General features: G+C 38.9%; 1 protein-coding gene across 5 annotated transcripts; it reads left to right on the top strand.

Annotated features, from left to right (window-relative positions):
• The first annotated feature begins 21,490 nt into the window (after positions 1-21,490).
• LOC104100415 (auxin response factor 18-like) lies at positions 21,491-25,119 on the top strand. 5 transcript variants are annotated; one of them, XM_070195118.1, is made up of 6 exons: positions 21,492-21,652; positions 21,917-21,974; positions 22,008-22,057; positions 22,226-23,271; positions 23,750-24,588; positions 24,692-25,119. In XM_070195118.1, the coding sequence occupies exons 4-6, from the start codon at positions 22,243-22,245 to the stop codon at positions 24,759-24,761; spliced, it is 1,938 nt and encodes a 645-aa protein (XP_070051219.1). In that variant the 5' UTR covers positions 21,492-21,652; positions 21,917-21,974; positions 22,008-22,057; positions 22,226-22,242; the 3' UTR covers positions 24,762-25,119. The 5 variants fall into 5 exon arrangements, with proteins under 5 accessions (XP_009605932.1, XP_070051216.1, XP_070051219.1 ...); XM_009607637.4 differs by having other exon boundaries at positions 21,491-21,652; positions 21,917-22,057; positions 22,172-23,271; XM_070195117.1 differs by having other exon boundaries at positions 21,492-21,974.
• The last annotated feature ends 1,007 nt before the right edge of the window (positions 25,120-26,126 follow it).

Below are 26,126 nucleotides of genomic sequence, written 5' to 3'. Positions count from 1 at the left end.
TAAGATCCTTCTATTTGAATAGATGCTGCAAACTCCGGTGATCGGTGTAAATCTCACAAGGTACACCGTACAAATAGTGTCGCCAAATCTTCAAGGCGTGAACAATAGCTGCTAACTCAAGGTCGTGGATATGATAGTCCTTCTCATGCACCTTCAACTGTCTGGATGCGTAGGCAATCACCTTACCGTCCTGCATCAACACCGCGATGAGACCAATCCGCGACGCATCATAATATACAGTATAAGACCCCGAACCTGAAGGCAATACCAATACTGGGGTTGTAGTCAAAGCCGTCTTGAGCTTCTGAAAGCTCTCCTCACACTCCTCTGTCCACCTGAACGGAGTACCCTTCTGGGTCAGCCTGGTCATAGGTGCTACAATAGATGAGAAACCCTCTACAAATCGACAGTAATACCCCGCCAAACCAAGAAAACTCCGGATCTTTGTAGATGAGGACGGTCTGGACCAACTCTGCACTGCTTCAACCTTCTTCGGATCCACCTGGATCCCATCACTCGATACTACGTGACCCAAGATTTCCACTGAGTCTAGCCAAAACTCACACTTTGAAAATTTTGCATATAACCTTTTTTCACTGAAGGTCTGAAGCACAGTCATCAGGTGCTGCTCATGATCCTCCCGAGTCCGGGAGTACACCAGAATGTCGTCAATAAACACAACGATGAATGAATCAAGATAGGGTCGGAACACACTGTGCATCAAGTGCATAAATATTGCTGGGGCGTTTGTCAGCCCAAATGACAACACAAGAAACTCGTAGTGACCATACCCAGTCCTGAAAGCAGTCTTCGGGATATCTGGCTCCCGAATCTTCAACCGATGATAGCCTAAACGTAAGTCAATCTTAGAAAACACTCTGGCACCATGTAACTGATCAAATAGGTCATCAATACGAGGCAATGGATACCTGTTCTTCACGGTGACTTTGTTCAACTAGCGGTAATCAATACATATCCGCATAGAACCATCCTTCTTCTTCACAAATAAGACAGGAGCACCCCAAGGTGACACACTGGGCCGAATGAAGCCCTTATCAAGCAACTCCTATAACTGCTCCTTCAACTCAGGAGGAGCCATATGATATGGAGGAATAGAGATGGGCTGAGTGCCCGACAACTAATCAATGCCAAAATCAATATCTCTGTCGGGCAGCATGCCCGGAAGATCAGCTGGAAACACATCTGGAAAGTCCCTCACTACTGGTATTGACTCAACTATAGGGGTATCAATGCTGACATCTTACGTATTTTAGCAAAAATGCCATAAGGACCCAGATAACCAAAATATATGATGCGCGAAATTTATAAAGAGAGCAGTAAAAATTAGTCCGGTAATAAGGCTTTAAATCGAGAACTCATCAAAGCTTGTATGACTAACCCAAATCAAGATATGGCATGATCCTCGACAACATTTTGGGACCTCCATAGTTCCCGGCCAGAGTAAAATATAATTGATAAAAAGAGCTCCGGTACCGTCCTTATGTTGGAACTGGACCATTTGAAAGTCCATCAATATCGAAACTAGCTATCCTACATGAGACTATTAAACTGGGGACTGTCAAATTATGATTCCATTGTTTAGGAATGTCAATGGTTTGGTTTAGCCGGTTATTTTATTAAATTTGTATCATACTAATTTTTTAGTTATTCTCTTATGTATAACCAAAATTAGACTTTTCAAAACCATCCCAATTATGTCGGTTTCTCTTCGGTATCGGTATAGTTCGGTTAATTTTCGGTAATTATTTTAAATGCTATTTAAAAGTCACTAGTAGAAGTAGAATACAATAACATACGCACTTTTATAGAACTTAGCAAAGCGCTCTAGACATTTTTACAGTTTAAAAAGTGATGAATTAAGAAGATATGAAAGATGGCTAGAGTATAGATCCATCAACTACTCTACAACATTGTAAAAGAAGCTAAGCAAATACAAAAAAATATTAATCACACGAGTAGAAAGATATTAAGCAAGTTGGGATTCAAGAATAAAGTCTATAGAAGATTAATTAAAAAAGATAAATCTAAATCATACAATAGAAGTAGCATAATAATTTAATTTCAATAGAAGTAGCATAATAGGTTTGGGAATTAGGATTTTGAGTTTAATTACTTGTTGGCTTGTAACTGTTTCATAATTCTAAGGCTCAAGGAAAAATTTAATGCTTTACTATTTTTAAACTTAATATATAAATATATTTTTCACATTGTAAATTATTCGGTAAGGTTCGGTATTTTTTCGGTTTATTTTCATAAAATAAAAAACCTACCCTAATTATCGGTACAGTTATAGATTTATATAAAAACCTACAGTTTTTGTAATGACCCAACCGGTCATTTTAACTTTTAGAACCCCGTTCCCTAAAATAAAACTTCTCGTATGTGTTTTTAATGATTTATGACTTGCGGAGATGGTTGGTTCGGGATTTGAAAGTGTTTGGATTGAAATTAGAACACTTGGTTCCTTAAGTTGGCTTTAAAAGGCCAAGTTTGACTTCGGTCAATATTTTAAGAAAATGACATCGGAATATAATTTTGACGATTCCAACAGCTTCGTATGGTGATTTTGGACTTAGGAGTGTGTTCGGAATTTTATTTGGAAGTCCGTAGTTAAATTAGGCTTGAAATGACTAAAATAGGAATTTAAGTTTGAAAATTTGATCGGGGAGTTGACTTTTTGATATTGGAGTCGGAATCCAGTTCTGAAAATTTTCATAGCTCCATTATATCATTTATGACTTGTGTGCAGAATTTGAGGTCAATCGGACTTGATTTGATAGGTTTCGACATCGAATGTAGAAGTTGAAAATTTTAAGTTTTATTAAGCATGAATTGGAGCATAATTCGTTGTTTTAGCGTCGTTTTATGTGATTTGAGGTTTCAAATAAGTTCGTATGATGTTTTAGGACTTGTTGGTATATTTGGTTAAGGTCCCGAGGGCCTCAGGTGAGTTTCGGATGGTTAACGGATCAAAGTTGGACTTAAAACAGCTGCTGCAATTTTTCCTTTATGCTGGAAATTCTGGGCTGTGATCGAGCCCAAGATTGAGGCCCAATATCGAGGCCCAGGATCGAGGCCATGATCGAGGGTCATAATCGAAGGAAGGGCTCGAGGGTCATGATCGAAGGACCATGCTCGAGAGCCATGGTCGAAGACAAAAGCTCGAGGGCCATGATCGAAGCCACGATCGAGGCCGAGGATCGAGGCCATGATCGAGGCCTAGGATCGAGGTAATCATCGAAGACCCAGGCTCGAGGGTCATGATCGATCCACGATCGAGGCCGAGGATCGAGGTCATGATCGAGGGCTGCCTGGGCAGAATTATAAAGGAGGGCATTCGTCATATTCGCCATTTTTAACAAATTGGAGCTTGAGCAGAGACGATTTTTGATAGATTTTCAAGTAAAAGACATTGGGGGTAAGTGATTCTAACTCGAATTTGGTCAATATACACGAATATATCCTTGTTTTCACCATTTAATTAGTGTTTTGAGATTAAAATTTGGAAATTTTTTAGAAATCTCATAGAAACGAATTTTTGAGATTTTGGTATCGATTCGGAGTTGGATTTGAGTGAAACTGGCATGGTTGGACTCGTAATCGAATGGGTTGTCGGATTTCATAACTTTCGTCGGATTCTGAGATGTGGGCCCCATAGACGTATTTTTAATTAATTTCGGAATTTTTATTGAAAATGTAGTATTTTCTTATGAAATTGATTCTATAATTTTTGGTGACTGTATCGAATTATTTTTGGTTAGATTCGAGCCATTCAGAGTTGGATAATCGAGAAAAGGGTCTACTAGTAGATTAAATTGGAGCAACACGAGGTAAGTTTCTTGTCTAATCTTGTGAGAGAAAAATTACCCCATAGGTAATTAAATTAATAATTGTTGCTAATTGTGGGGGCTACGTACGCATGATGTGACGAGAGTCCATGCGTAGCAACTATTAATGCTAAAGTCCGGATAGTTTAGGACTCAAAGCATGAATTACTTGAGTAAATTGTATCCGTTATTTAATTAGATTATTTGTTATATATTGTGAATTATTAGAGAAATTATTAAAAGGTAAAAATCTTATATGCTTAATTTTATGTTTAAATTAATTAATTGTTAAAGAAATTGTTCATTCTCTCAAATTGATCTTATAATAAATATATTCTCCTTCCGGAGGTACATAAGAAAATGTCCTCCTTTCTTGTGAAGCGGGCCGAACGCCTTGGCAGGATAGATGCATCTATGGATCGTGCCGCACGTCCCTCGGTAGTGTACACGACACTCTGGATCGGGCCTTACGACCTCGACAGAAATCGTGCCTAATAATAATAATTACACGATACTTTGTTAGTTTATTGCAACTTGTAAAGCTAATTGATAAATTAAAAATTTATTGGAGTTGAAGGATTTTAATTAATATATAGAGAATTGTTGCATTTGAAGGAATTTAATTATTTCTGTTGGTTAAAGAAAATCATTGTAAATTCTATAAATGATGTTGATCTAGATATTGCTATTTTTATTTTATTTATTATTATTGACTCTTAGTGAGTGTCAAAGTCGGCCATCTTGTCTCTACCACTTCGAGATTAGGCTTGATACTTACTGGGTATACGTTGTTTACGTACTCATGCTACACTTGCTGCACTTTTTGTGCAGGATTTGAGGTAGGTACTAGTGGAGGACCTATCATCGCACATCCACGTTATCCAAAGGCGTAGTAGTGAGCTGCCTTTCTGAGCCGTTCTGCAGCTACCGGTGCCTCTTCTTGCATTTTTATTCTATCTATTTTTATTTCAGACAGTATTTGGAGTTTTGTATAATCTACTAGATGCTCATACACTTGTGACATCAGGTCTTGGCACACACATTGGTTAAATTTGGAATTGTATTATTTTCTTGGATTTAAGTTAATCGGTATCTTTTCTAATTTCTTAATATTGCTAGTGAAATAATAAAATTTCTTAAAAATAATTTTCTGAAAATAATTGATATATGTTTAATTTATTTGTTGGCTTGCCTAGCTATAGTGTTGGGCGCCATCATGACCTATATGTGAAATTGGATCGTGACAGCTTTATTAAAAGAAACCTAAAAATTGGTTCGATACGGTACAATTCAGTTCATTTAGTTAGTTTTTAAATATCCATTCAGTTCCTACTAGTGCTTGAGTTCTCATACCTCAAAACTCGAACACTAGGAAGATTACTTATACTTGAAGATTAGTCAATTTGACCTGACATTATAAGAAGTGATACAAACAATCGATTTCATTGGGAGATAGAATTCCTAAGAGTATTCCGACATTATTTACCACCTCTCAACTCAGTTAGTTGTCTTGCTCATATCAAGCGTAAACACTTAAAATAGTGTTGAATTAGTTCTTCAAAAATACATATACTACACATATACAAAAAGGATCGAGAAGTCCATGTGAGAGTCAAGAATCCCACGATAAAAAACGAGTTTGCATCCAAGTCAAGATAACAGAATAAAGTTCACTTTGAACAAACACGTGACTTATATTCGGTCTAACAACGACCATTCAAGTTAAATATATAAGCCTTTCTTAACGGCTAATTGTATTATGACTCGGATCGATTATCCTGTATATATTAATAAAAATCTCAAATATTATTTCGGACATGTGTCCCTCTTTACTTGGAAGTATGTTCATATACTCTAATTCGGATTCAGCATCCGATCAGATTAAATGTCTCTTCAGGACAAATCTACTAAGATATACATTTATTTGGGATTAATATTCCTTCAAACTCAATATCTTACCGGGATCAATACTCCCGTAAATCCTATTAGGATCAATACTCCTGTAAATCCTACCGGGATTAATACTTTCCCAGACTAAAAGTCTACTCGGATCAATCGATCCTATTTTACGCCTGAATGAAAAGGAAACGTCCTCTTCATAGCGTTTAAAATATATAAAAGGGCCCTCTTTTATTTAAAAGTCAAACACCCAAAGGTGCAACTTTTAGACATCGCACATGAAACAATGCATCCAAATATATATATTTCAAGTCTATAAGACTAAATATGAGCACTAAAACAAATTCATAAAGTGCCAAGAAAAAGTAGTACTCGGATAAATTCTCTACAGTATCAAATAATATCTGGACAAGCGTGATTACAGTACTTATATTTACAGTACTTATATCTTTTTTAAATCAGAGAACTCTCTTTATCATCTGCCATGATAATGGAAATATCATCTAGCTTGGAGACGAAACTGAGTAGGCTGGGGATTGGTTCGGGGATTACTCTGACTATCCACGGAAAGCTTTTTCCTCCCCTTTTCAAATCTTTTATTTGGAAGACGTGCAAGGACATTCTCCAGATCAGTACCCATAGTACTCTTCTTCTAAAGGCATCCAATCTAATGGCTAAACAGTCAGATGCTTTGTTTGCCGATTGTAAAGTTAACCGGATGTATTAAATTTCTGCACTTTATCAAAATCAGAAGTAAAAGAAATCATGGTTATTAACATCCCCGATCTCTAAGGTCGTGGGGTTATACAAATTTTGGGTACAACTAAAAATCCAAGAGTCAAAACTCAAAGATTAAATATTCCAGATGAACACTAAAAAGTATGAGATAAAACTTTCTGTGGTAGTGGTACTTTTTCAGTACCAACCGATCATTGACAAAAGGAAAATAAGTGGCGAAGTTGTCATCTGAATCCCTAAGCTCTGCACTCCTTTTCCCTTTGCCTAGTTTTTGTTCCTATTGGATTTTTTCCGACAATGTTTTAAATGAGGCAGAGGCGAGGGTGAAAAAGATAAAATCTTTCACTTCCCGATCACATCACAGTGAGTAACCGGAAAGTGAAGGGACTATCTGTATTAGTGAAAAATAGACTCGCCACATGGGTCTATTAAATGGCAACACATGTTAGCAAAGTTATGAGAAAGGTAAAGAATGACATGTAAATGTGATATGCGAAACACCCTCGGGACCGAACATACTCGTATCGTGCCTGTTAGTCTCGAAATTGATCATCACAGAATAGTCCCAGATCAGACACGGGAGAATAGTTCATAATTACAAATGAGGAAAAAAATAATTAATCCCGGATTATATGGGATTTATCATCATTACGACATCAGTTACAAATCAATTATGTAACGTACAATAAATGCAATAAATGATTATAACGGTCAAAACAAGGCAATCAATTAGGAGATTGACTCAACAAGTACGAGATTGACTCAACATGCACAAGATTGACTCAACATGCACGAGATTGACTCATCATTTACAGAATTAACTCATCATTTATGGAATCAACTCATCAGTTACGGAATTAACTCATCAGTTATGGAATTTCAGCATTTACATGGCTGTTACAAGTCTTCCAAAAATAACTAATGGATTGAGTAAATGCTCATAATGGACCCGTAATTCAAGGAGAATGATTACTTAGATTTAGCCCTATAAATAGATTTTTTTTTTATCATAATCAGGAGAATCTGTTTCTTCTCTACAATTCTATAAATTATAATTCATAGCATCTTGCTCCCAAGTTAGCCATAGTTCGATCCTTCAAGCTCTATTCGGCTCATCATCCTATCAAGGATCATTCAATAAGAATTATTTCTTCTCTGTTTTATATTTATTATATTATTTGTCATTGAATTTATTTTTCACTTCTCTATCATGTTGTATTAACGAAAGTTTATATCTTTCGGATCGAATCGGTTGCTTGTGGGCCGTCATATAAAATTTATTACTTTAGCCTTGAAAATCATTTTTTGGATTAAACATGAATAAAGGAAAATCTTAAAGAAGAAGTAAATTTACACTAATTATTTTCAACAATCAAGTTAGTAAGAGATGATCTTAGCCCGCCTGTGAGTAAAAACGTTTCCAATAAGATTTCTGAATATCACAAATATGCTTGTTTAATTATTTTTCTAAAAACGTTTATTGGAAAACAAAACAAAATATTTAAAAAATATATTCCAAGTTTTCTTTTTTAAGTTAAAACAACTAATGTAGTTTTAAAAAACAGCTATTCATACATTATCTTATATTTGTGAAGATTAGCTTAGACTTTAAATCACAAAGTTAATAAAATCTTAGTTTAAACTTGTATTCTGCATCGATATTATAAAAAATATTTACACAAACATTCATTAGTACTCGTTCATCTTATGACTAGCTATTTCACTAGCTGTGAATTTACACTAACTCATACAATTTGATATCACTTGGTTAGCCAATGTTAGTTTTAGTTGAAATCTCTAGCCTATTTTAGACCGATATTATTCTTAGTTTTATTTTCAACGTTTTTTCTTCTTAGTTTACACCAAAATTATTCCTTAGTTTTACACTTTTTTTAAACTTTCTTTCCTTCTTATTTACGGGGGAACGTGTAGGTTTATTTTTCGCACACGAAATAACTATAACAACCATGATTCTAAGAAAGGTAATTTCTATATATATTAAAATATGATACCAATAAAAATATTTCTTTTATTACAATTTTGTCTATTATACATAGGGTTTATTTAATGTTAGTAATACAGAAATTAATTAGTTCCAAAATAAAATGTGAGATTATTTTATTTAGTGTATGGTTGGATTTTACGGTTTCATGACAAGTAATCCCAAGATTATTTCATATCATAATCTTGGTAGTATTTTATACCACTACATTCAACGAATATGAGTTCATTCACTTTCAGATTAAGCACATGGTTTTACACACCATATATTTTATTTTAATGAACCAGATAAAATGTCATTGTAATAATTCAGGAATTATTAATATCAATATAACAACTTGTATACGGTCGAAATAGATTTCGGCCTTCTTAGATTCGATCGAGTTCGAATGGTAAGCAACCGAAGTGGGATTTTGGGATGAGTTCCGAAGACAGTACAAACGAGCCTCGAGTTCCAAAGACTGATAGAGGAGTCAGCTCGATACTATTATCGAGCCCATGACCAAATCGATCTGCAAGGCAACGTGAGGGTGGTCGGAAATACGCTACACCCACTCCGAAGGTCGAACTCAAGCCAAAGCCGAGGGCTTGACCCAATAACGAGTTCGAGCCAGTATCGAGCTCGCAGACAAGAGCCGTTACAACCGCACTAAGGGAGAGAATCTTTGGAAAATCGAGGAAGAGACAATTCATCATGCGTTCTCCACTATATATTTTTTTTATTGTAAATAAAGTAGGATCCCTCTACTATAAAAGGGGGAATCCTTGTAAGCATAAGGCAATCTCACACACTGTAACAAAAGATCACTTCTCATATTGAAAGATAACCCTTTGTGCTCGTTTTACTTTATCTTATTCATTCTTCTTGCTCACTATTCTCATTCACATAGTCAAGAACATAGATATTACTATTTCTCTATACAGTTTGTATCAAATTATGTCACATATCCTTGGAACCATACTCAAATTTAACTTTATTCGATTTTTCGGGTAAACAGTTTGGCGCCCACCGTGGGGCTAAGGATAACAGTGATTGTTTGATATAAATTTGCAATACACACCAGTTTACAACTTCGAATCAGCAATGGCTTTACCTATCGACCACGAAGCTGGCCTTCAATATGAAACCAACAACTTGGTACCCGGGGCCGGAAGAACACTTAACGATGGCACTGAAGCTCGAATCGAAGTACCTGAAATTCGAGCCGAAGTACCGCTAGATGTCAATTCGCAAGTGGCTCTTGATGTGAACCAACATTCCGAACCGAAAAAAAGTATTCAGGGCGGTACTCGATCTGTAGCTCGAGACACCCATAACGTGGGAGAAATCGGAGTCAGCTTACGCATGATCTTCGAGATGTTACAAGCCCAACAAGCAGCGATAGCTTAGTTGCAGAGCCAAACTCATATACAAAGCAGGCCAGATCCCAATCCGCTTCGAGAAATCACCCCCAGAACGGAGCCCGCCATAGTGAAGTCAAATGAGCAAGAATCGGGGACCACTCCCGAAATTACTAAATTGCTCGAGGAACTCACAAAATGAGTCGAAGCCAACGACAAGAGAGTGAAAACATACAATGCCAGGGTCGATCAGATCCCGGGAGCTCCACCAATGATAAAAGGGCTGGATTTGAAAAAATTCATACAAAAGCCTTTTCCCTCGAGTGCGGCTCCAAAACCAATCCCCAAAAAATTCCGTATGCCCGAAATTTCCAAATATAACGGTACGACCGATCCCAACAAACACGTCACCTCTTACACATGTGCCATCAAGGGTAACCATTTGGAGGACGATGAGATCGAATCCGTATTGTTGAAAAATTTCGGGGAGACCCTCTCGAAGGGAGCGATGATTTGGCATCACAATATGCCGCCAAATTTCATCGATTCTTTTGTCATGTTAGCAGATTAGTTCGTAAAGGCACATGCTGGTGCCATAAAGGTTGCAACAAGGAAATCAGACCTCTTCAAAGTAAAGCAAATGGATAATGAAATGCTGAGGGAATTCGTATCCCGATTTCAAATGGAACGCATGGAATTGCCACCGATCACAGACGATTGGGCCGTCCAAGCTTTCACCCAAGGGTTGTGATAATTTACCACCAAAGGATGATTCTGATAGTGATGAGCCTACTATTTCAATGACTTCTTCCAATTGAACTAAAGCATTACACAACCGATATCAGTCGAGAATTAGCCCCAAAGATGACCAGTTGGGAGCTCCGTCTGGATCCATGCATCAGAACAGAACAACTATTAAAAACCAAAGGGAGATAGATAGAGAATAAAGGTCGAACAGAGACCGATATCAACCGTACATCGCAGATCGGATGAATAACGGTTCAACACGCAATACCACTCGGAACAATCGAAGGAGTGATCGAGGGAAAAATTCTCGGGGGCTTATGAGCAAGAGTGGCTTTGATAAATATGCCGATCCTATGGAGGCACCTCATATATCGGAGTACAATTTCAGCGTCGACGCATTGGGCATTGTATCGGCGATTGGAAGAATCAAATATACTAGGTGGCCCAGACCCATGCAAACCGACCCTTCCCAAAGGAACCCGAATTCGATGTGCAAATATCATGGTACGCATGGCCACAGAACTGAGGAATGTAGACAATTGAGAGAAGAGGTAGCCCGCCTATTCAATAAGGTCCACCTTCGAGAGTTGCTCAGTGACCGAGTTAAGAATCACTTCAGAGAAAGGGACGCCGGCAAAGGAGATAAACAGGAGTTACCTCTGCATATCATTCACATGATCGTCGGTGGGGTCAATATTCCACAGGAACCCGTTCTCAAATACGGCAAGATACCGGCCACAGGGGAAAAACGAACCCGAGGTTATGCACCCAATGGCATGTTACCATTCGGAATCGAAGAAGTTGAAGGCATCTCTCATCCTCACAACGACTCTCTGGTAATTTTGATCCTATTAAATAAAATTCAAATTAAGCGCATCTTAGTGGATCCAGGTAGCTTTGCAAATATCATCCGATCTTGGGTAGTGGAGAAGCTCGGTTTACAGAATCAAGTCGTGCCCGCAGCTCGGGTCTTAAACGGCTTCAATATGGCTAGTGAAACAACTAAAGGGGAAATTATCCTGCCCATAATTATGACTGGAACAGTCCAAAACATCAAGTTGCACGTAATCGAAGGCGATATGAGGTACAATGCCCTACTCGGAAGACCATGGATCCACAATATGAGGGCAGTACCTTCGACTCTACACCAAGTAATGAAATTTCATACATCGGACGGCGTGAAGACAGTGTACGGGGAGAAACATGCTGCGAAGGAAATATTTGTGGTCGATGAGATGACACCGATACCAACGTCGTCGGTCTCAGAAAGGTCGAGCATAAAAAATAGGCGAGGAACCAAATAGCAATCACAGCAACCGGTCTCGACCGAATCGGTGAAACAGGAAATATATGATAACGAGAAAGAATTTCCGACACCTCGAGCTCTCATCGTCCCCGACGACTCCGATGCCACCAAGTCGACGATCGAAGAACTGGAGCAGGTTATATTAATCGAACATCTGCTCGAGAAAAAGGTATACCTGGGTACGGGTTTGACCCCCGAACTCAGAGAAAAACTCATTCAATTTCTTATTAATAACATAGATTGTTTTGCTTGGTCCCATTTAGACATGGAGGGGATACCACCATCGATAACAACGCACCAGCTAAGCTTGGACCCTAGGTTCAAACCGGTGAAGAAAAAAAGAAGACCCCAATCCGAGGTGAAACACGCATTTGTAAGAGATGATGTAACTAAACTTCTCAAAATAGGGTCAATTCAAGAAGTGAAATATCCCGAATGGTTGGCCAATGTGGTTGTAGTCCCCAAGAAAGGGAACAAACTTAGAATATGTGTAGATTATAAAGATCTAAACAAAGTATGCCCAAAGATTCCTTTCCACTGCCTAGCATCGATCGCTTGATCGACGTCACGGCCGGCCACGAGATCCTCACTTTTCTCGACGCCTACTCCGGGTACAATCAAATTAGCATGGACCCGGGGGACCAAGAAACAACTTCGTTTGTCACTAAGTATGGAACCTATTGTTATAATGTAATACCGTTCGGGCTAAAAAACGCAGGGGCTATGTACCAACGTCTAGTGAATAAAATGTTCGAAGAACAAATATGTAAATCAATGGACGTTTACATTGATGACATGTTAGTTAAGTCCCTGCGCGTAGAGGACCATTTGGCTCATTTGCAGGAAACATTCAAAATTCTAAGGAAATACAACATGAAGCTCAACCCCAAAAAATGTGCTTTCGGGGTCGGATCGGGAAAGTTCCTTGGCTTTATGGTGTCTGATAGCGGGATCGAGATCAACCCTAACAAAATCAAAGCCATCAAAGACATCACCATCGTGTATAGTGTGAAAACAGTGCAAAGGCTGACCGGATGGATAGCTGCCTTAGGCCGATTCATTTCAAGGTCGTCAGATCGAAGCTACAGATTCTTCTCTCTACTCAGAAAGAAGAACGATTTCACCTGGACCCCGGAATGCCTACAGGCACTAGAACAACTGAAGCGGTACCTATCGAGGCCATCATTACTTTACACTCCGAAGGAAGATGAGAAGCTTTACCTATACTTGGCAGTATCGAAAATCGCTGTGAGTGGTGTCCTAGTTCGAGAAGAGCAAGGTACACATTTTCCTGTTTATTATGTAAGTCGGACCTTAGGAGAGGCAGAGATTAGATACCCACACTTAGAGAAACTGGCGCTTGCATTGATAAGCGCCTCTAGAAAGTTAAGACCATACTTTCAATGTCACCCCGTATGCGTTTTAACCACTTACCCACTTCGAAACATTTTGCACAAGCCCAAGCTATCGGGCCGACTGGCCAAATAGGCCGTCGAGCTCGGTGGGTACGATATTGAATATCAGCCTCGGACGGCCATCAAGTCCCAAATTCTAGCCGACTTCGTGGACGACTTCACACCAACCCTTGTACCCGAAGTTGAAAAGGAGCTCTTGTTAAAATCGTGTACGTCGACGGGGGTTTGGACCCTCTACACAGATGGTGCTTCAAATGTGAAGGGCTCCGGGCTTGGCATCGTACTAAAGCCTCCCACATGTGGCATTATTAGGCAATCCATCAAAACTACTAGATTAACTAACAATGAGGCCGAGTACGAGGCCATGATTGCAGGTCTCGAGCTAGCTAAAAGCTTGGGAGCAGAAGTCATCGAAGCCAAATGTGACTCTTTGTTAGTGGTAAACCAAGTGAACAAAATTTTCAAGGTTCGAGAAGAAAGGATGCAGAGGTATTTGGATAAACTACAGATAACTCTACACAATTTCTAAGAATGGACCCTACAACATATACCTCGAGAATAAAACAGTGAGGCCGACGCACTCGCAAATCTGGGGTCCTCGGTAGAAGAGAATAAGATCGACTCGGGGACTGTCGTTCAACTCTCGAGATCTATAATCGAGGGTGGGAACGCGAAATAAATTCCACAAGCTTAACCTGGGATTGGAGGAACAAGTACATTGAATATTTAAAAAACAGAAAACTCCCATCAGACTCTAAAGAATCTAGAGTTCTACGAACTAAAGCTGCTCGATTCACGTTGGTTGAAGATGGAACGTTGTACAGAACGACATTCGACGGACTACTGGCAGTGTGCTTAGGGCCAGGGGACACCGATTATGTTTTACGGGAGGTCCATAAAGGCACTTGTGAAAACCACTCCGGCGCCGAACCACTAATTCGCAAAATCATCATAGCAGGATACTACTGGGATAGCATGGAAAAGGACACTAAGGAGTTCGTTCGAAGATGCGATAAATGTCAAAGGTTTGCACCAATGATCCATCAACTAGGAGAGTAGCTTCATTCAGTCATCTCTCCATGGCCATTTATGAAATGGGGAATGGATATCGTCGGCCCTCTACTATCGGCCCCAGGTAAAGCTAAATTCATTTTGTTTATGACTGACTATTTCTCTAAATGGGTTGAAGCACAGGCATTCGAAAAGGTAAGAGAGAAAGAGGTTATAGATTTCATCTGGGATCACATCGTGTGTAGATTTGGTATACCAGCAGAAATAACATGTGACAATGGTAAGCAATTTATCGGCGGTAAAGTGACAAAATTTCTGGAAGACCATAAAATAAAAAGGATACTATCAACACCATATCATCCTAGTGGGAACGGACAGGCTGAATCAACGAACAAAACAATCATCCAAAACATGAAGAAAAGATTGAACGAAGCTAAAGGAAAGTGGAGAGAAATTTTGCCCGAAGTCCTTTGGGCATATCGGACAACATCTAAATCCAGTACAGGAGCAACTCCATTTTTCCTAGTATATGGCTCCGAAGCCTTAATTTCGGTCGAAGTCGGGGAGCCAAGCGCAAGGTTTCGACATGCATCGGAATAATCGAACTACAAGGCAATGAATACTAGCCTCGAATTATTAGACGAAAAATGAGAAGCGGCACTGGTTCGAATGGCTGCACGAAAACAATGAATCGAGAGGTACTACAACAAAAGAACCAATCTCCGCCATTTCAAGACCGGGGACTTGGTCCTAAGAAAGGTCACTGTCAACACTCGAGATCCTAATGAAGGGAAGCTCGGCCCAAATTGGGAAGGACCCTATCGAGTCCTCGATATAGTTGGGAAAGGGTCTTATAAACTTGGGGCAATGGATGGAAAACCACTACCAAACAATTGGAACATATCTCTTCTCAAACGATATTACTGTTAAGGTATGATTTTCTCCTCTCTATCATCTATGTACGTTCATTGGACGCTAACTCATTGCAGGAATTCATCTAAAAATATCAAGACCCCTGGTTTCAAAGCACGCGTTGTACTCTTTTTCCCCTTAGTTCGGTTTTTATCCCAAATGGGTTTTTTCCGGCAAGATTTTTAACGAGGCAACAATTATATGCTACCCGAGGACAAAATCAGCAGTATCCGAGGTTCCTTCATAATCAACCTCGAATACTGGGGGGCTACCAATCGAGTAAATCGAGTTCGGCACAAGAAAGTTGTTTTCATATCTAATTCTTGTCGAACAGGGTCTTGATAGAGAAAAGTGTAAGGGCCAAATGGTCAAAACGAACCATGCCCACATAGTTTTGCTTGAACCCTGCACAAGATACAAACACATGTATAATGACATAAAGGAGAGCTTCTAATTTTAGATATCTCACACTTTGAAAAGATTTTCCTGCTTCATGATTCAAACAGGTTAAAAAGCCTACAGGCTAAGATATTTTGAGTTCGAGTTCGAAACAATCACTAACTCAATTATTTAAGCCTAAGGGCTATCCTACTTCGAGTTCGAGCAATCACTCACTCGATCATAAAAAGCCTACGGGCTAAGATATTTTGAGTTCGAGTTCGAAACAATCACTCACTCAATTATTTAAGCCTAAGGGCTATCCTACTTCGAGTTCGAGCAATCACTCACTCGATCATAAAAAGCTTACGGGCTAAGATATTTTGAGTTCGAGTTCAAAACAATCACTCACTCAATTATTTAAGCCTAAGGGCTATCCTACTTCGAGTTCAAGAAATCACTCACTCGATCATAAAAAGCCTACGGGCTAAGATATTTTGAGTTCGAGTTCGAAGCAATCACTCACTCAATTATTAAAGCCTAAGGCCTATCCTACCTCGAGTTCAAGAAATCACTCACTCGATCATAAAAGGTCTACGGGCTAAGATATTTTGAGTTCGAGTTCGAAACAATCACTCACTCGATCATAAAAGGTCTCCGGGCTAAGATATTTTGAGTTCTAGTTCGAAACAATATTTCACTCGGCCATAAAAGCTACAAAGACCGAATTCGATGGAATCGCATATAAAAGAATTCGCAAGGCATGAACGAAATCTTCACAAGGCAAGAAAGCCGAAACAAGTCAGTAAAAGAAAAAAATATTTGTATAAATATACAAAGATTATTTACATGAATAAAAGCGACATAAAAGCTAATGGCTAAGCTTCTGGGTTGTCATCAAGAGCAGTCTCTTCTCAACCGGACTCCCCTTCATCATTGGACCCGCCCTTGCTTTCGTCATCATCATCGTCATCATCATCATTATCATCGCCATCGGAAACTAAGGCTTCAACATCAGCTTCGAGTTCTTTGGCCTTTTTATCTCTTCGGCAAGATCGAAACCTCGAGCGTGTATCTCCTCAAGGGTCTCCCTCCGAGATCAACACTTAGCAAGTTTGGCAACCCAATGTGCTCGAGTGTCGGCAGCATCCGTTGCCTCTCTTGCCTCTATTTGAGCAACCTCGGCATCGTCCCGATAAATAGCAATAGACTTGTCCGCCATGACTTTTGATGATTCGACCTCCGCCTTGGCCTCAGCAAGCCTTGCTTCAAGCTCCCCGATCCTCTTAGCATGAGCCAAGCCTTTTTGCTTAACGTCTCGAACTGAACATCGGCCGATAATAATTTGGCCAAGATAGTTTCTTTTTCTGTAGCCAGACGGTCGATAGTCTCCTTCCACCGATCACATTCGGCTTTGATTTGATCAACTTTTTCCCGAAGCAATCCAATCTTTTCGACTTTTTGCTGCAGCTGAGATAACGAAGGGTCAGCTTCCGCAGTTTGATCAAACCCATACTCTAACAGAACAAGGTTTACCTGCTTATCTAGTTCGGCCTCTTCTTCTCGAGCCTTAGCCAAATATGCTTGGAGGTCCTTTATAACCTCATCATTTTGGCTGCAGAGAAGCCTCAGAGCATCTCTCTCCCCCGAGACTTTATGAAGCTCGACCTCACACTGGCTGAGGTCAGCTCGAAACTTGCTAATGGCCTATGCAGAAGAAAAAAAAAACACCAGTCAGGTTTAGAAAAGAACGAAGAAACCAAGCTCAGTAAGGTCATTACCCGAGAAATGAAACGTTGGGCCTCTTCTAGGAAAATAAAAGCGTCACCGATATCGGAGGCATCATCAACTCCAGCGAAGCAATCCCGAAAAGGATCCCCTGCACTAGAGCCTTCGCCCATATCGGGGGTCGTCAATTCTCGAGCTTCTTTTAGCGCCTCCTCAGAGAAGGTCGGAAGAGAAGGCAAATGACCCACTATCATGGTACCGAGCAAATCGCTCGGGACACCTTGATCGAGGCTCGGTGTATTGGAACCGGCCCCGACCGGTGTGGCTATCATCGACTCAGAAGATCTGGTGATCTCGATAGCTTTCGCAGATCGAACCATCAAAGCCGAAGCATCTTCTTCTTCTTCTTCTTCTTCTTCTTCTTCTTCTTCTTCTTCTTCTTCTTCTTCTTCTTCTTCTTCTTCTTCTCCTCCTCCTCTCAGTCGTTGGAGCGAGTCCATCGAAAGAGCGATTGCTTTCCTCTTCACTCTTCGAGTTTTGGGCTTGGGGTCCTCAGACCGAGAGGCAGCCTTTCGCTTTTTATCTTTCCCCGATTTCGGGACCGAGGACTTGGTTCCTTCCTCACCACTCGGAGGCCTCAAAATGGCATCCTTGGTTACGCCTGCATGAAAGGAAGTCAGTAACGAATGGCGCATAAAAAGCGTTTCAAAAAACATAAGAAGAGACCCTTACCATGATTCTTGGCCTCCCACCTGCCTTTCGCCAAATCACGCTAAGCGCGTTCGGCATAAGAGGAAGTCGAGGCTAACTTCTGAACCCAATCCTCGAAGACGGGCACCGCTTGTGGCATCCAAGGGGCGGCTGTATATCGGAGGAAGATATTAGGTAAAATCAAAGAAAGATACAAAAAACAACGCCTTATGAAAATCAATTACGGTCGAAATTCCACTCCTCGAGGAACAACAGCTTCTCTTCCGGGATAAGGTCACGGGTCCTCACCCGAATATAGCGGCCCATCCAACCCCGATCCTTGTCTTCGTCGATGCTCGACATTAAAGCTTTTGATGCCCGACGATGGAGCCTGATTAGACCTCGAAAGATTTGAGGCAGGTATAATCGTATAAGGTGATTTAGGGTAAAATCCAGCCCCCCGGCCTTGTTAGAGAAGAAGCGAAGTAAGATTACTATGTGCCATAAAGAAGGATGAATTTGACCGATGGTGACCTGATATCTTTTGCAAAAATCGATGATCACTGGGTCGACGGAACCCAACGTGAAGGGATAAGTATAAGCACTTAAAAACCCCTCCACATGAGTGGTAATGCTCTCTTCGGAAGAGGGGATTTGCAACATAACCTCGGGACCCTAGTTGCAGTCTTTCCTCACAGCCTCGAGATGGCCCTCTGTTATCGAGCACATGTACATCGACACATGCTCACATCGGCCCGGAACCGACGAAGGATTTTTTACTTTAAAATCGATTTTCAGAGTGCACGGGCCGGGAACATACTCGTGGGGAGGCGGCTCCACCGGCGCCTTGTCGCTGGACGGCCGTGATGAGGAAGCTTTCTCCTTCTGAGGCACAGTTTTCGAAGTTTTGGCCATTGATATGAGAGAAAGAAAGGCAAAGCAAGATGAAAAGTTGATGATGCCAAATGCTGGTGTAGATGGCTCTGCAAGCGGCGAAATAGAGAGAGAGAGAGAGTAAGAAAATTTGGAAGAGTGAAGACGTAAAAGTGGTAAATGTTAGATTGAGGGGTTATTTATAGGCTTACATCGTGGCGGTTCAGTATCAGCGGTGACCGACCACCGTCTGACATGCATTAAATACCTTGAAAGACTAAATCGATGGGACAACTATCATATATGTCATGATCGAGCCCTGTGAAAACGTCAGCTTATAACCCGATCGAACCGTCGAAAATCATATTGATTCTCACCACATCTTTCTTCAGAAACGAGGGGACTATCTGTATACGGTCGAAATAGATTTCGGCCTTCCTACGTTCGATCGAGTTCAAATGGTAAGCAACCGGAGTGGGATTTTGGGATGAGTTCCGAAGACAATACAAACGAGCCTCGAGTTCCAAAGACTGATCGAGGAATCGGCTCGATACTATTATTGAGCCCATGACTAAATCGATCCGCAAGGCAACGTGAGGGTGGTCGGAAATGCGCTACACCTACCCCGAAGGTCGAACTCAAGCCAAAGCCGAGGGCTCGACCCAATAACGAGTTCAAGCCAGTATCGAGCTCGCAGACAAGAGTTGTTACAACCGCACTAAGGGAGAGAATCTTGACGGGAATCGAGGAAGAGATAATTCATCATGGGTTCTCCAATATATATTTTTTTTATTGTAAATAAAGTAGGATCTCTCTACTATAAAAGGGGGAATCCTTGTAAGCATAAGGCAATCTCACACACTGTAACAAAAGATCACTTCTCATATTGAAAGATATCCCCTTGTGCTCGTTTTACTTTATCTTATTCATTCTTCTTGCTTACTATTCTAATTCTCATAGTCAAGAACATAGATATTACTATTTCTCTATACGGTTTGTATCAAATTATGTCACATATCCTTGGAACCATACTCAAATTTAACTTTATCCGATTTTTCGGGTAAACACAACTATTGCATTATAATCCCAACATAATTTTGTTGCAAACCTGACCACCCTTTAATCCTACGAGGAAACATCACCAAATTAAGTAGTCGCAACTTTAACCCAAAACTTGGCAAAAGTACAGTTAGTTAACCATGGTTAAACTCCCTCCTCAACCATGGTTAGTTCACAGTTAGTTGACTTCACATCATTCACTCACTAGCACAGCTTGATGTAATCAAGTTTTGTGATAATTACTCTAAATTAATCCAACTTCCCTTATACATAAATTCAAGAGAATAACTAAATTAATGTTTTTTTTTTATCAATGTAAGAACTATGAATATGACACCCTAAACGTGTACCTAATAATATTAGGGGTCGTTTGGTTTGAAAACAAGTTATGCTGAAATTAGTTATGTTGTGATTAATTATTCTCAGGGCCGACCAGAGGGTGAAGCCGCTAAAGCGGGGGCTTTAGGCCCCAGAATTTTTGGGGCCCCATTTTTTTTTTAATTCCTACTCGATGACCGATATTTGATTTAAGGTTTGACTAATTCGAATTCGTATCATATAAAGTCCATTAAAGTAAGAAACACACCTTAGAAATATTTTTTTTTTCATTCCCAAGACTCGAACCAAATACCTCCGGTTAAGGAATGAAATATTATATCTATCCCACTACAACTCTTCTGGTGAGGCCCCAATCTTTTTTAGAAAGTATTACTAGATATTTCAAAGTAGAAAAGTAAATATTTTATATAAAGAAAAGATTACATTATCATTAGATAATTAGTAATACATTTTAAACTCCATTTTTTGTTTTTCTTTTTGTTTTTTTTCCTGAGGTTTCCATCATTGTAACAAGTATATTAAAACATCAAAACATTATTCTGATATAAAGCTATCAACTTCTTGAATCGGGTTCTATTACTTAAGATCAATAATGTTATATGAGAGATTAAGTGGTTTATGCAAAATATTATTAAAATTTTTATACTGAAAAAGCTAGAAAAATCTACTTTCAAAAAAATAATATAGGATAATATAAGGCATCTCATTAAAGTTTGGCTTTAGGCCGCCAAACTTATTGAGCCGCCCCTGATTATTTTGTATTATTTCTTATTGACTGTTTGATATGTTGTATTAATCATGAGATTGTCAATTTTAATACTTTATTCTGGGATAATTTATCCTGGATTACTATTCCACCCTCTGACAGGTACTCTTATAAATTATCCCGATACTATTTTTAATCATGAAATAATTTATCATAGAATTAGTAACCAAATAAAGGATACAACAATACTAAATTTTTATCCCAAAACTATTTTTACTTATAAAATGGAAACTACCCTTAAAAAATAGTGAAATAGATAGCTTGGTTTAAGATCTTTGTTGTTTTAGTAGCTTCTGAAAGATACGGTAGAGTTTCTTCAGATCCGAAGAAAAAGGTCAGAAAAATCATTGTTTAATTAACCAACCAAAAATGCATGAAAAGTTATAAATATTTCTAAGAGAGAGAGTGACAGAAAAAAAAGACTACCTCCACATTGACTGACACGTAAATAATTGTCAAAATGCATATATAAAGCATATGCATATATATACATATTTGTATGATGATTAAGCATTAGTGCATTTTAGAAACATAAAAATGACAAGTAATTTTTTGTAGCTAAAGGCACTTCAACTTTCCATGATTTCCGATTTTTGCTAGGGTATTTCTTTCTTATCTTTTTCTTCTAATTCAAGGTTAATTCTTGTGTTTTTTTTCTGGTGAATTGTTTTAGTGGGTTACTGTTATTTTTTTTGTGGGTGCTGGAGAAATAGTGTCAAAGTTGGTTCTCGGCGAAGAGAGTTGTATTAGTTCTTGATTTTAGAATAAAATTTGGATTCTTTTTCTTGCTTGATTTTGAACTCAAAGCTGAATATACGCTGCTGGAGGCTTCAAGATTGAAATCTTTTTCGTGTTAAATTTACAGCAATTCAACAAATTTTCTGTGTTTTGCGGCCTTTTTTTCTTGGAGGAAGTTTTCAAGAATTTGACTTCTTTTTGGGACTTAAAAGAGACTACTTGTTGGAGCAATTTTCTGATTTTCAGATGCTTTTGCAGATATAGAAAGGTATGGACTTTACTTCAATCCATTTTAGTTGAATTTATTTTACTTACCTTTTTTTCCTTCTCATTTGATTGTCCTATTAGTATACCTAAAGAATGTGTTTTACATTGATGACAGCATTTCCATTAAAAGTGTGTCAATTAATGAAAAGGGTGTATTGCATTTCTACAGAATCTGTTAATTTGAAGATGATTACTTCTAAGGAAGAAGAAGAGAAGTGGTTAGATTCTAAATTTTGGCATGCCTGTGCTGGTAGTATTGTACAAATGCCTGCAGTTAATTCAATAGTGTTCTACTTTCCTCAAGGACACGCTGAGCACGCGTGTGGAAATGTGGAGTTTAGGAGTGAAATTAGGATTCCATCATATATTCCTTGTAGAGTTTCAGGTATTAAATACATGGCAGATCAAGAAAATGATGAGGTTTTTGCCAAAATTAGGTTGACACCTGTTAGTAGTAATGAGGTTGAAATTGTTGATGATGGGGTGGTTGCGAAAAGCGGGTTGGATAATGATCAGGAAAATCCGACTTCATTTGCAAAGATATTAACGCAATCAGATGCGAATAATGGTGGGGGGTTTTCTGTTCCAAGGTATTGTGCAGATACGATCTTTCCTCGCTTGGACTACTCTGCAGATCCTCCTGTCCAGACTTTACTAGCGAAGGATGTTCACGGGAAGACATGGAAATTCAGACATATTTACCGAGGAACACCTAGGCGTCATCTTTTAACGACCGGTTGGACTACTTTTGTGAATTCAAAAAAGCTCGTCGCGGGGGATTCCATTGTGTTCCTGAGGGCTGAAAATGGGGATGTTTGTGTGGGCATTCGCCGAGTAAAGAAGGGAATTGCAGGTGGACATGAGACTTCTTTCGCGGTACCATACAGAGGGTTTTCCACTTTTCTCAGGGATGATGAGAATAAACTAATGAAGAGGGGAAAAGTGAAGGCGGAATCAGTTATTGAAGCTGCAAATCTTGCAGCTAGTGGACAGCCCTTTGAGGTTACTTTCTACCCCCGTGCTAGCACTCCAGAGTTCTTTGTGAAGGCCTCAAGTGTGAAGGCGGCATTGCAGATCCGTTGGTGCTCGGGAATGAGGTTCAAGATGGCCGTCGAAACTGAAGACTCAACGATGAGCTGGTTCATGGGAACTATATGTTCTGTTCAGGTTGCTGATCCCATTCGATGGCCAGATTCGCCCTGGCGGCTTCTTCAGGTAATTTGATCTCTATTCACTGTATCATGTTTTGATCTGTCATATTACTTTTTTGGCCTTTGCTCTGTGCATGCATTCTTTGAGAGAATGTAAAGGTATGAGAATCTAAGTTCAGAAACAATTACATCATACTTCTGACTTTAATGTATCTGTTTCTTTGCAAGAGTAAAATGACGCACTATTTCTTACCCTTTTTATTCAGTGAGCTTGTATTCTCCGTAACAAGTATTTTTGATGAGATGTGACCTCTTGAAGTTGGAGAGTGTGGATTACTGTTATGTGAACTCAATTGAATAATACCTGTGAACACTATTTGTATGATTCTGTAATGCATCTAATTCCTTTATTCAGTCCTTTTCGAAGTGGTAAAAGATGTTAAGCGTGATTTTCCAAACACAGAGCTGATTTACAAGGTTGAAAGTAGCTATTCTAGCTACTTCAATATTGTTTATCTCTAAGTAGAGGTTTACTGCTGCAGGTGACATGGGACGAGCCAGATCTGCTTCAACATGTAAAGTGTGTCAACCCATGGCTTGTGGAATTAGTCTCAAACATGCCCACCGTCCACTTTTCTCCCGTCTCACCCCAACAGAAGAAACCTCGATTACTTCAACGTTCAGATTTTCCTCTTAACTGTCATCTACCTATGCCGGGTTTTCCCGACAACCACTTTCTTCCCAACGACACCCCTGCTGGCATGCAGGGAGCCAGGCATACCCAATATGGTTTCTCATTATCAGATCTCCACCTCAACAAGATGCACTCAAGTCTGTTTCCTGTCGGTTTTCCACCACTTGATCATGCTGCTGCAACCCCTAGTCCCTCCAATAGTACATTAATTCCCAAGCCAAGTAGCAGCGATGATATGTCTTGTTTGCTAACACTCGGAAGTTCCACCAAAACAGTGACCAAATCTGATTGTGACAAAGCACCACAACTTGTACTCTTTGGTCAACCCATATTTACTGAACAGCAGATCTCTCTAAGCAGCTCAGGAGATACGGTTTCTCCTGTTTGTGCAAGGACTAGTTCTTCAGATGGAAATGCAGATAAAATAGGGAACATATCTGATGAATCGGGTTCTACGTTTGATCATCGTGGTCTATCTGAGTTAAATGTAGAGATTGGACACTGTAAAGTTTTCATAGAATCAGAAGATGTAGGACAAACATTGGATTTATCAGTGCTGGGATCGTACGAGGCGTTATGCAAGAAGTTGTCCAATATGTTTGGCATTGAAACCTCAGAGGTGCTTAATCGTGTGCTTTACCAAGATATCACTGGTGCGGTGAAGCAACTTGGTGATGAACCATTTAAGTATGTGTTTAACTTCCCTGTGTGTGATACTCTGCACTCTGACTTCACACAAATTTGCTCCTAAACCATTTTGTTTGTTAATTAGTTTTCATTTCTTTTGCAGTGACTTTGTGAAAACAGCACGAAGGTTAACAATTTTAACGGATGCAAGCAGCATAGGCGCTAGGGAGTAGAGCGAACCAGTAAAATCTTCATTTTGATATCAAACTGTGAGCGCTATTCCTGCACTTTCTTCTTGGACATATCCAGTAGTAGAAGCTCAAACTGTTGAATGACTGAGATTCTGCAACTTTTCAGCTCTAATCTTGGACAGTATGTTTACTAGGTTTGGCGATTATTTTGAGTTTTGTTTTCAGACAATACCTACAACGAACAAGATAATCTTGCTTTTTGTAGGCTTTGTCTGCTCATTCTAAAGTTAGGCTACTTTTAGCGTGCTTGTTACTGCGATGGTAGAAATTCTGTCTCGTTTTCAGTATATTGCTCTTTACAGTTGAAAATTTGAGAAATACAAGAATCATGTTGACTTCAGCCATTACCTCTTGATCAAAGATTCTTAACCATACTCATGAGCAGGGGCAGAGTTACATGGTTTGAAAGGGGTTCTATTGAATATTTTCGCTGGGAGATTATACTGTGTATAGGTAAATAAATGTTTCTGTGTGTGTGTATATATATATACACACACTTCTGAACTACATAGACACTAAGGAAACTTTTAGTATAATGGTAAAGGTGGCTCAAAAATTGGCGATTCGCCGCTGAATGCCTCACTGTCTTAAAAGTTTCGGAAAAGGGCCAAATATACCCATATACTTTCGAAAATGGTTTAAGAATACTCCTCGTTATATTATTGGATTATATATACCCCTCCCGTCATATTTTGGAACAAATATAACCTTATTTTGGATGGAGTGCCACGTGGAAGCACCAGATGAAAACGATCAATTTCTTTTTTTTTTTTACCCAATCCGTTTTTAAAAACCCACCACCCGACCCGTTTTAAAATTTAATTTTTTCAGTTTTTTAAAGTATGTATTTTGTAAAAACTAGAATTTTCTTTTGTGAAAACTGAAAAAAAAAAAAAAAAGGAATTTGCAAAATATATATTTTTAAGTTTTTTCAGTTTTTTTGAAGTATTTTTTTTTGTAAAAACTGAAAAAAAAATATTTTTTGTAAAAACAAAAAAAAAAAAACTCTCCTAAAGCAGTGGACTACATATGCATTAGTTTAAAAAAAATAAAAAAAATTTGCAAAATCTTTTTTTTTCTTCAGTTTTTACAAAACAAATACTTTAAAAAACTGAAAAAACTGAAAAATATATATTTTGCAATTTTATTATTTTTTTTTTTTTCAGTTTTTACAAAAAAATATTTTTTTTAAAAATGCTTTAAAGTAAAAATCGAAAAATATATATTTTGTAAAAACTGAAAAAAAATAGGAATTTGCAAAATATATATTTTTCAGTTTTTTAAAGTATTATTTTTGTAAAAACTGAAGAAAAAAGAGTTTACAAAATATTTTTATTTTTTTAAAAC

Source organism: Nicotiana tomentosiformis, chromosome 2 (assembly GCF_000390325.3).
Source record: "Nicotiana tomentosiformis chromosome 2, ASM39032v3, whole genome shotgun sequence".
Classification (NCBI taxonomy): domain Eukaryota; kingdom Viridiplantae; phylum Streptophyta; class Magnoliopsida; order Solanales; family Solanaceae; genus Nicotiana; species Nicotiana tomentosiformis.
The sequence above is the reverse complement of the archived record's forward strand: the minus strand, read 5'-3'. Positions and strand labels throughout refer to the sequence as shown.

Coding starts and splice junctions, on each gene's coding strand:
- LOC104100415 (XM_009607637.4), top strand. CDS start 22,198: ATGAAAAGGGTGTATTGCATTTCTACAGAATCTGTTAATTTGAAGATG. Junction 23,272..23,749: donor CGCCCTGGCGGCTTCTTCAG/GTAATTTGATCT, acceptor TTACTGCTGCAG/GTGACATGGGACGAGCCAGA. Junction 24,589..24,691: donor CTTGGTGATGAACCATTTAA/GTATGTGTTTAA, acceptor TTTCTTTTGCAG/TGACTTTGTGAAAACAGCAC.